Source organism: Tachypleus tridentatus, chromosome 11, assembly GCF_004210375.1.
Source record: "Tachypleus tridentatus isolate NWPU-2018 chromosome 11, ASM421037v1, whole genome shotgun sequence".
Classification (NCBI taxonomy): Eukaryota; Metazoa; Arthropoda; class Merostomata; order Xiphosura; family Limulidae; genus Tachypleus; species Tachypleus tridentatus.
Genome location: NC_134835.1, coordinates 42977366 through 42989691, shown reverse-complemented (window position 1 = coordinate 42989691; position 12326 = coordinate 42977366). Strand labels below are relative to the sequence as shown.

The 12326-nt window shown below is 32.3% G+C and overlaps 1 protein-coding gene across 1 annotated transcript in view; it reads left to right on the top strand.

Annotated features, from left to right (window-relative positions):
- Positions 1 to 7139, top strand: part of LOC143232044 (uncharacterized) — a 115745-nt gene extending 108606 nt beyond the window's left edge. The window contains exons 4-5 of the mRNA XM_076467055.1: positions 1417 to 1585; positions 2610 to 7139. Coding sequence (XP_076323170.1) covers positions 1417 to 1585; positions 2610 to 3153 — 713 coding nt within the window. The 3' untranslated portion in view covers positions 3154 to 7139. The remainder of the gene's footprint in view (positions 1 to 1416; positions 1586 to 2609) is intronic.
- The last annotated feature ends 5187 nt before the right edge of the window (positions 7140 to 12326 follow it).

Sequence of the window (12326 nt, the reverse complement as noted above, 5' to 3'; positions counted from 1 at the left end):
TTGTGTATTTTTTATGGCAGTATTTATTTTTTGTATTCTTTTTATAGCTATCCTACGAATAATCAACCATCTCTACTTTCCATTGAAATTTAGGCCCGGTATAGCCAGGTGGTTAAGGCACTCAACTAGTAATCCGAGGGTCGCAGGTTCAAATCCCCGTCACATCAAACATGCTCGCCATTTCAGCCGTTAGAGCATTATAATGTGATGGTCAATTTCACTATTCGTTGGTATAAAAGAGTATCCCAAGAGCTGGTGGTGGGTGGTGATGACTAGCTGCCTTCCCTTTAGTCTTACACTGCTAAATTAGGGACGGCTAGCGCAGATAGCCCTCGTGTAGCTTTGTGCGAAATTCAGTAACAAACCAAACCCATTAAAATTTTATTTTCCTATTTATTTTAAAAATCATAATTGAATAAAAGTATTCGTTTCCATGGAATTGAAAGAAGTGGCTATATAAATATAATAGGAAGAGAAGACAACTTCTGTTGCTTAACTTATCTGCAATTACATCACCTCTTTAAGGGTTTTATGTCTTTAAACAAATCTGTCTGGCTACTTTATGTTAATGTTTCTCTTTTATATGTATAAAACATTTGCTTGTTTGTTAGATTTCATGTAAAACTACGCGAGGACTATTTATACGAGAAATTCTTAGTCTTTAAGTAATAGACTAGAAGAAAGACAGTCAGCTTCACCACCAATTGTGCTTCTCTTGCTCAATCAAAAGGCCCCCCTCGCGGCACAGCAGTATGTCTGCAGATTCACAAAAGACAATGGCTAAAGCTAAGTTCTGTGATCTTCTCCGTGGATGATAAAATAAGAGTGTTGGATTTGCTCATTTATTTTCAGTGTGCAAAAGAGATAACTTTATGTTTTAAATGCGCCTCATTTTAAGCAGTTCTGTCATCATTGAAGCTCATGTACCTCCTTTACTTTAATTTTTTTTATTATAAAGACTGTTTTAATTTCCGTTTTTTCATTGGTCTAAGATACATTGAAGTCAACTTTGAATTGGACGTTTCTTGAGAGCCACTGGCAATGAAATATTTTGAAAACTACTTGAGAAATAATAGTACACTGTATAGGACCAATGTCATGAACATACTCCAATATGGGTTGGCACATTTTCAAGGTTTAATTTAAGAGTTCCTATTACTACGTCTTAAGCCTGTCTACTGTTTTATTTTTGCTGCTATGAAAAGGCTAAATATATTGTATTTTCTGAATACTTGTTTTCTTTCTTGTTAAATTCTCTGAAAGTGTTACTTTTTAAGTGGTTATTTAGAATGTAATAAGAAAGATTGATAGCATTTTCGATTTTTTTACTAGGTTTTATTTTCTAACTTTAATACGCATGTAGCTGTTATCTTTAGAATTAGTACTATCAATCAGGACATCTCCTTATTCTTGTAGCTATGATGTATCCTGAATTTCAACACCGCCCCCCGCCTCCTTCGTATCAAGCCTCCATGCAGGAATATCGCCTAAGGTTACTTCTTCTAGATCGTCAACAGGGGGCAGCATCGTCACTCGTTTCTCCGCCTCCAACGTATCGTTCACACCCAAGCAGCACCTTACAAAGGTAACATTTCTATTGCAGCTATATTTTTATTCCTTCATGTTTAGACCTCAACTTAAAATGTAATGTGAATAAATAAAAACTGATCAATGTTTCACTTTCTATGTTTACCTTAGGATAACAAAGAACAACAAATTATATCAATATAAAAGTGGCATCGATTAAATTTTGATTCAACATTTCAATTTTTTGAAGTTACAAAAACGTTTGTACCATATGTGAGAAATGTTCTTTGGAACTATTTCATTTGTTTACATAGTTCAAGCTTCGATATTTAAGTCGTATAGTTTTTCAACGAAAAGTTTGTATTTCTTAAGATATTTTTTCTTTGTTACCGAATGTGATAACTAGGAGTAAAATTGTGTAGGAAAATAATAAACTTAACCATCTTTTGTAAGAAATCCCTAGTTATTGTACTAATGACAGAGTAGGATCCAAAACACGCATTTCAGTTGATAAATAAAAAGACAGGTGGTTTTATACATCCTGCTAGATATTATCATTTCAGTTGATAGATAAAGACAGGTGGTTTTATACATCCTGCTAGATATTATCATTTCAGTTGATAGATAAAGACAGGTGGTTTTATACATCCTGCTAGATATTGTCATTTCAGTTGATAAATAAAAAGACAGGTGGTTTTATACATCCTGCTAAGCATTATCATTTCAGTTGATCGATAAAAAGACAGGTTGTTTTATACCTCCTGCTAGGTATTATCATTTCAGTTGATAGATAGAGACAGGTGGTTTTATACATCCTGCTAAGCATTATCATTTCAGTTGATAGATAAAAAGACAGGTGGTTTTATACATCCTGCTAGATATTATCATTTCAGTTGATAGATAAAAAGACAGGTGGTTTTATACATCCTGCTAGGTATTATCATTTCAGTTGATAGATAAAAAGACAGGTTAGATATTACCATATACTTTCTAAATAAATAAATAAATACAGATTTCTAAAAGTATTGAACCAGGTAATACTAAATAAAATAATTAGCTAAATCTGTTATCCTTTGTTCTAGGCCACCCCTCAATATGGTAGAACGAGATCACAGTCGCCCTCCTAGTTATCGGTCACGAGCTAGTTCTGGAGTGGCGCTCCGAGCAAGTTCGGACACTTTAGAATCTCATCGAGCTCATGAAAATAGTGCGACTCGAGCTAACGCTAGTCATAGCCGTAATCCATCACTAACTCTAAGTTTTCTCTCTCACGAATCTCTCTTTGTGGACTCGAATCACTCCCGCCCAACAGAACAGTCTCAGTCAAACCAAGTTGCGGAACTACGGACACCTAGTGGTGAGAGTAGAAACTATGAACTGGACGAAAGTCCTGTGTCGCAAACAGAATCTCAGCACGACACAATTCGAACTATGTGGGACTGCGGTGAACAGGGTGTGCGAAAGAACGTAGATATTAACAGGGTTACCATCGTGCAAACAACTGACTCTTCTCAAGTGGTTAACCAAGATGCTGTGATTGTTTCTGTGAATGGACAGAGTCTTAGGTCACCGGTTTCGCCATCTAGTGGCAACCAAGGAGAAGTCCAAATCTTAGCACATGTATAACTTCTGAAGTCCGTAGTTTCAGTAAACCTCAGGTTACACAGTTTACTTTATTTCATCTTTTGCGTTGCTCATGAACAATTATAACAAAAGAAAATATAAAGTTCGTTCTTCACAGCTGTTCCAGATATGCATTAAATGCTTAACAACTAAAAACTGACAGTTAAACATGGTTGAAATACTGTATTAATATTTACAAAGTACTTTATATCCCAATGATAAGTTCGAATTGCTGATTCTAATTATGTAATGGTTGTGAGATTTGATACTACGAATGAGCAAGAAATATATATTTTTAAAGTAAATCATGTACTAACCTTGTTTATAAATAATTTATACTTTTGACGCATTACTTAGTGCAAACATTATTGTAATTATTCTGCTGATGAGTATTTGTAAAATACATGTGTATAGGTTTTACTATAATGTTCACAGAATTAGGGTCTTATAATCCCTGAATGCATGTATTTTGTGTTATAGCTAGAGTGCACTGTATGCAAAATGGAAAGGGTGTTGTCGTTCGAATTTCAATAAATCAATAGGCACAGTATGATAAAAAAAAAGTTAAGCGAAACCAAGTTTACGTACTACCGAAGTTAATGAAGTGCACGTATGGTTATACTCGGATTTTCAGTAGAATCAAATTTGATGTACTCCTGTGATTTGGATTTTTTTATCCTGATATCTTGAAATACTTATAATTATATGAACTATTCTTATAGCATTGTTGTAATTTAAACGGCGCTGAATGAAACTTATAGAAACGTTTAAGCCACGGATGTTAAATAGAAACCAACTGAGTTGAAAAGATAAGGTGTTTTTCTAAGTAGCATTAGCTTAACGTTTACTCTCTTAGCCTCAGATTGAAGCGTTCAAATAGTGCGTGGTTTTCTTCTGACTGTATTTTAGTGATGCACTACAGATATTTGTGACTCATAACTGTATTTTAGTGATACATACAGATATTTACCAAGAGTTAAAAAAATTGTAGAAAATTTAGTAAAACTTTTTTTTCACAAAAATAAAGTAAAATCTCCAAATTTAGTGCTCGTTGTTGGGAATTTTTCTCAACACAGGAAATAGGCATGTTGATTTCTACCAGTCCATAGTGTCGTAAATCAGTGTTCAGCATTTTGGCAACCTTGTTGGTACTGTACTTTGTTGTCGTTTACACAATAGTAATCACCTGGATTAAGGAACTAGCAGGTCAGACGTATGGGAAAAATGTTGTGTTTAGTACAAATGATGATTTGTTCTCAACTGCAGTGTAAATTTGACGGTCACCGTGATTGGGTAAACTTCCCCCCACGATTATTCATTTTAAAACGACTAAACATGAAAACCACAAATTTATCTTGCTCATGCCGTAAAAGGTTCTAAAAGTTATTGATAAATAACCTTTTTGGAATGGCTGCCCTTAGATCACATAGTGTTTAAACATGATTATATTTGTGAATACGAATTAAAATATAAGTATGACAACGCTTCAATAAAACGTCGAATAAAATAAGTGTACAAAATCAGAATTTAAGATATCTGTAAACCCGATTTCTTTTGCATGACATTTCCTTTTCAGAAATGAAGGAAAGGCTCTCTTCTGGAAGCGTTCGGGTGATCAGGTTTCATGAATTATAAATGCGCCTTTCATTTGTGTATTCTACTAGTTTAAGTAGAATTGTGCGAAACTAGGTTTCATAGGAATAGATTTTTATTTAATGAAATTAAAGTCTTCCTTGACCTCTAAAAATAAATGACCAGTTTGTAATATAAGTTGAGATGTAAGCATTAATTGTCATCACTATTTTGAACAGTTCACGGAGATAGTAAACATCACGAGATGGCAGCACTATCGCTTTTCCTAAAATGTTGTTGTTTTTTTTTGTTTACTAAAATGTGTGTTACTTTACTAAAACGTAGTAAACAAACAATCTAGACGATGTTAAAATACAGTTTTGAATATACTTATTAAAAATATCAATATAAAGTTTCAGTTATTTCTGAAAAAAATTATGCTTTAAGGTTTCGCACTCGAATATATGTGGTAAGTTAGTGTTTAAATAAAATGTAAAACATTAATACGGTCTACTTCTTGAAATATAGTAAATACGTTATAAAAATTAAAAGTCTGACATGAAACAACCAAACTACATTTTTTATTTCCAGTGTTTACACGTTTTAATAAGGGGAAGTAAAATTCACTATCATAATTTTCATTGCCTAGGGTTTAATTCATTCTATTTTTATCTATAAAGCTGAACTGAAAGAAAAAGAACAACAGTAATTTTGACTTACAGTACAGATTTGGTTATTAAAAACGTTACTCAAAACCGGCATGTAAACAAAAACAATTTTGTTTTGTTATGGAAGTCAGATAAGTCAGTACACAAAATATATATTTAGATAATTCAACGTCACCACCTTGAGTTCTATATCTTCTCAGAACAGTATGAATCTTGACAGGTTCTTCGAAAGGAAGTTTAGTCGTGAGGGTTTTTTTGAATTATGTTATAGGCTGAATTTGTTCAGTATGTTCCGTTCACTAAAAAATACAAGTTCTATACACCATAGTATTTATATAACTGATAATAAATTTTACTGTATAATTGTATTAATTTTGTATTAATATTTTTTATTTAATCTAATGGCTTTGTTTTGCAGTTCCAGTGCTCAAATACAAGTAATTACTTAGGGCCTCGCGCTTCTACGTGGTCTCTCATTGAGCCAAGATATAACATTTACAATTAAAATGGGTTTTATATTTTTATTTTTCATAGAAGTATAATGAAATATATGATATATAATTCTTTAGATTAACGGTTGAGTATCTAATTTGAACCTTATTAGTTAATTAAATGGGAAGAAAAAGAGAAGGGACAAAGTTCTCTTAAGAAACCATGCTGCTGTGTGTATTCGTAATGGACTGTTTATTTGATTACCACGTTCCTTAAGGCCTCGCGCTTAATATTGTTTAACTTGGTTACTCTGCTCCTTAGGCCTTGTATTTACTTTTAACTTTTAATACTTTTAGTATTATACTTTTTAACTTCGTTACTCTACTGTTAGGCCTTGCGCTTAATACTGTTTAACTTGGATACACTGTAGCTTGGGCCGGCCCTACTAACTGTTATTTGATAACGAACGTTGTTTTCTATTTTAAGAATTATTTGTGGCTTGTAGTTATTCCAAATATAGTTTTTACTTCATACGTATATTGAAGAAAATATAATTTCGTGAACAAGGAAGGAACAGTGATTTTGGTCTTAAATAACATTATTCGATTTCTGACACACATTGTTTTCACCATTAAAACATGATTCAAAGTATATATCTTTAAAATGATTTTGAAATGCATACTTTTTTGAACTTTACACAATATCGCATGGAAAAGCAACTGTTACTACAGGAATTTGTTGAATAAAGAACAAAATATGACAACAGATACACAATGTTTTTTTAAAATACTATCACCTGCAGAAGATTTCTGTTGTTACGGTAGTTGTGAAAAAGAGAGAGAGAGAGCCTGTTGCTGTGGTTAAATTAAAAAAAAAAAGATTGTTATTATGGCAATTATGACTTCAAGATATTTTTGATTTTGACAAGTGTGTAGATTTATATAATTGTTTGTTCTAAACATAAAAAAACGACACAGTGCCTGTTAAAAGGTAGTTCCATTTAACTTACTCCTGGTGTTTATAGTATTTTCATAACAAATATAGAAGATAAAGGAAGATTATCCAATCCTTTTACTTTAGTTTCTCACGAGGTTACTATTTTTAAGAAAATTATACTCATTGTGTAAACAAATAATCACATACAGTTATGACTGTTGAGTAAGTTATGTGGTGAGAAATGGCTTATCACACATTTCAATATTTATACCAGTTTAAAAATGTATTTTGTATAAAACTGAGTCTGCAAATGTAGTTAGATGTGATATTTCGATGTGTAGTCATAATATGATGCAAAAAATAAACGTTTCATACCTAAAATCTTAGTTTGAATCGTGCCGTTCTCTAAACAAAAGACATTAAAATAATGACTAATTGATATTGTCATGATGCTGTCTTCTTCAAATGCCACCAATAATTTGTTGCATTTAAAAGTTGTACTTCAGTTAAATGCTTATGAAACGATGTTCTAATTGATCACGAGATGGCGTTAAAATACTGAGCATCCGATACGTTGGATGAAATTCTCCTACCCACATCTTCACGTTGATTGTGTGTAAATATAAAACACGTTAATCTTTTTTTTTTTTAATTTAAATAATTTATATGCTTAAGTTTCACTGAACTGTAAATTCCATGTTTCATTAGATTATTAAGTACTACAAACAAATTTTGTTCAGCTGGATAAATATATATGTAAAAACGGCTCGTTTAGGCTGAGAAAATTTATTACGTAGAGGAGCGAACAACGTTTCGATCTTTTTCAGTCATCGTCAGGCTCACAAAGAAAGAAAGAGGTAACTGACCGGAAGCTGACCACATGTTTGAAAGGGGTTGTGTAACTGAGTGTCGGAATGTACACAATGATGACTGAAGAAGATCGAAACGTTGTTCGCTCAGCCGTCCTGAGTGGGTTTCTCTTCATCACGAAATGTTGATATGTACCCAATTTACTTGCCAACAAGATTGATATAAACAGTTTCTTTTTTAACACAAATATATTTCGATATACAAATAACAATACAATTTATAATAACCGTTATTATTTGATATTCTTTGTGGTCTGGAACTTCCTTGATATCTTATTGAGGGTTCACGATGAGGGAGTTAATTTGGAGTTGATGTAGGAACAATTCACTTAACAGTGAGTTCTTCGTTGATTACACGTGAGTTTTTTACCGCTGAAGTTATACAGTGTCTTCATAAGTATACTAATGTCCAATGTTAATCCAATAAAATTAAATGGTTTTTAATGTTCGAAGTTTATAAACGTTTCTTGTTAAATATCTGAAGTTTTCGATTAATAAGCGTTCACCACAATTATAGTTTCCGAGGTTTATATACTATACCAACTGTGGGCAAACCAATAATATGTACTGTCTCTGGCGCGTCGCGTTGGTTATATTTATAGGTGTGAGGAGAATTTCTAAAAATTTCAGCCTGCTCAACAATATAGACGATACACTAATATTTACTTACGCATATATTCTAGTGATTCCTACACTCTAAAATCTTTTACAACTTTAGTGAATAAGTGGGAATTTTGCAATACACATTTAAGGGTATAAGTTATGTACATTTCTAAATATAAATTTAATCTAAACAAGCACTTATATTAATATATATATATATATAAGTAAATCCGTCACAAACACTAGTGCACTATAATATCATACGTGATGTAATTTCAACAATTTCGGTTCAAACGTTTTTAGAGAACAGTAGGCCTAAATCTATTAACCATATGCTCATAAAATATACATGTGCGAGGGCGTAGGTATCAAAGAACATAGATATATTCTGTTAAATGTATATAAATATATGACACACAAGAAACAATTATATATACTGTACAAAATAAAAAATATATGTGTGTATCTCAAAGAACAGCAATGTATTGTGTTCATAATACACGACAAACAAAACTGCTACGTGTGTTTTGTTTGTGTAAGTAACACATTACGCAAAGTAGTATTATTTCATGTTGTTCCCAGTGCACGTTGAGCATGGTGGTAGAACTGGTGGTGAAAAATACGTCTGAAAATAAATTTTTCGTACAATGACAATGTTAAATGATGTAGAGTCAATGAATACAACGTTTCCACAAAAGAAGTCCTTCAGTGTTCTTCATAGAAGTGGAAAATCTCGCACAAGAAATGTTTTACTTAGAACAGCAACATACTCTGAAACTACATCCAGCTACCCATTGGAGCACGTATGGGCTTGCATACTTTTGGTCTACTGAATTAAACATTATTTTCGAAGTCGTAGTCCGCGTACAATGGAGAACATGTAAAACGTTCGTCAAGAATTTTTTTTTTTTTTCAATATCGACGCCATCAGGATTTTAATAATTTTCTACACAGGCTCATTACAACAAAAATTGCAGTTGGAGCAGTTCAGGATCACGTGCATGGGAGGTGTGGCTTTGGTAACATGTTATTCATAAATAACACGTTTTGTAAGCTTTCTCTTTTTTTGCACTATCCTTGTTAGTATAGGGTTTATACCTTACAAGGTATTGAACTAATGGTATTTTGCGCTAACAAGATATAAAAAAATCGCAGTTTGAGCAAAAGTTATTTATTTGGCGTTATTTTTTCCCTCCCTTGCCGTAAATTCATTTTTTAAAGACAATAAGAAGTAACAGGTACAGTTGTAAGTTATTACAAAATAAACCAAAACATTTAGAAATAAAAAGAAACAAGCTTTTCCGATGCATGATAAAGTAATTAAGAGTAAAATAAAAATAGATTAAACGTAAGTAAATTAGGATCGCCCCCAGTGGCTCAGCGGTATGTCTGTGGACTTACAACACTAAAAACCGGGTTTCGATACCCGTGGTTGGTAGAGCACAGATAGCCCATTGTGCTTAATTAAAAACAACAACAAATTAGAATCTTCTTTTTCAGCCCACGACGAACAACCACAATTGGCACACATTGATCTATAAGCACAATGAAGTAGTCTTAATTTTGGAAGGGGGGATTTATATGTTTAAGTAATTAAAGAGAACATTGACCCTGGAAAAGACAGATCAGTGTTCTGTCGAAACAGGTAGGATCTTTCTTCCAACTAAAAACATTTCATTATGCTTATAAATAATTGTTTATAATTTTACTATTATACTAACATAATGTACTTCCATACACAAGCAACTAAACATTTAAAAATATCTCAGAACTACTAAATATGCCATATCTAGTGCCGACGGGGCCTTTGTTATAATACCAGATCTCATCAGAACGGCTGGCATACGACGTATATAGTGGTGGTCTAAGCATTATATTTGTCACCAAATTTCCTGAACAACTGCGATTGTGTGACCTCTAGCGTATTAGATATTTCCTGTTTAAGTTTTATTCAACATTTATTTCGGTTTAGGAAAGCATGGAATCTGTTTTTAAAAAATGTTGTTAAATATAACTGTTTGTGAAATATTATTGTAGAACCAAGAAGGATAACAATAAAAATATGGTTGTGGATTTCATATATGACTTTCTGGCTGATTTAAACGTGTTCGAAGATAGTCTGTTTGGAAGTACGTCGCGATATAAAAATTATTGTCAAAGATAAACATAGCTGATCGAACTATAATGAAAATATTAGTGACAGAAAAGTATTGAACCCTCATGTTGCGTTATTATATTGTTTATTGCAATTCAATTTAATGATCATAAATTACACTTTTTATTATTACAGTGAAAAAACAATATTATTATCTTCAGTTGAAATTACGTAGCGTAAAAAGTTCTTTTTTTAATTGGTGGGTTCTTGGTAAGGGCAGATAATCCGTACCTCACGAAAATATTTTATAATTTGTAAGTTTTTTAGTGTTTCGCTCACACTAATTCTATTTAGTGTAATGTTCATTTTAAGGAAAATACTCGCGTTTTAATCGTTGTTTGTATGAAATATTTCTCAAATAAAAAGCAAACTTGATTCGTTGCTAATCAAAAAACGCCCCCCCAGTTTCACAGTTTCATGTCTGTGGTCTTATCCGTGGTGGGCAGAGCACAGATAGCCCATTGTGTAGCTTTGTGCTTAATTCTAGAAAAACAGACAAACAAATACACGTATCAACTCTAAATATGCTTAGATGTGTAATGCTAGTTTCATTTTCCAGAATATCTCAACAGCAAATCAGTTACTAAAAGAAAGCTTGTATTATCTTGAATTGGACAAGTTTGTCAGGTTTTACTGAAATGGCTGAGGGTTGATGAACCACGAGGTAAGTGAAAAACAGAAGTCTTCGACTTATTAGTGAGTGGACGAGTGGAAAATACGTAACATACGTTTAGTATGATAACATACCCTTTATTATAAAACTATTCATCATCTGACAGTTTCTGGTTGTTACATGCAATGCATATCAAATCCAAATTCTTAGGAGTTTATTGATTATCTGTAAAGCTAGAAACGTCTAGATAATCTCTTTATCTTGGAATTATACTTTCTAAGATGCAAGTAAGATATGTTTTACGAATTTATGTGACAAGCTTTATTTGAAGGTGTTATACATCACTCACGGGTACCTTTTATACACGGTGTTATGCACCACTGACAGGTACTTTTTGTACATACTTAGGTGTTATACATTGCTTTCAGATACTTTTTATATGGTATTATGCATCATTCACGGATGTTTTTACACATGCAGTACATTTTACAGCTTTTCAGAATTTATAGTGCATAATGGAGGGATTTAGACATTCTGACAATAATGTTTGGGAAAAATTATCTTTACTTTCCAGCTAATAAGAAAACTTTTATTATTAACTTGAGAATAATGATAGTTTTTTATAAGTTTACTGCCCAAAGTTGTAAGTTTCACTTGTGAGATGTCCGTTGTATGTGTAACTCTCACCTCTTCCGAAACCGTGAAAAACAATTATATAACTTATATACTATAGACAACACAGTTGGTTTAACACGTAGAAATCACATCTGGACACGTATATAACTGCTTTCAAACCTGAAATATAAAATCTTAATATGTTGTTATTACCATACTCACTAACACGTGTTATAATTTATTGACAAGTAATAACTAGTTCCTCTGTAACAATTTTTAAATATTTTGTCACTAGAATATTTGTTTTTACAAGCACAATCATATTACCAGGTATTTCCATTGCACCTTATGCTTTCTAATTGTTTTTATTTAAAATATTTTTATATTTGTGTTATGGTGTTTTTATTTATTTTTTGTTGCTAAGTCTCAAGAGTGATCAGGTTCTATACCTCTTCTTGTAAAGCTTTTAGAGCTAAGTGTCAATATTTTCTAGCTGGTAGTCTTCCCTATAGTTTTTTTGCCACCTAACTAGGGTGTCAGCTTTTCCTTTGCTGAATTAATGGTCAAGGCTTATTTTCCATATTAAGCATTAGTGTTTCTAACATTATTCTTGTAGTAATGCTCTCTTCGCTGGGACAGAGAATATTCAAGGTAATCAATATAATATTTTCTTTTTTCTCTCGTTTTATTTCATTGAAAGGCATATTTTAAAA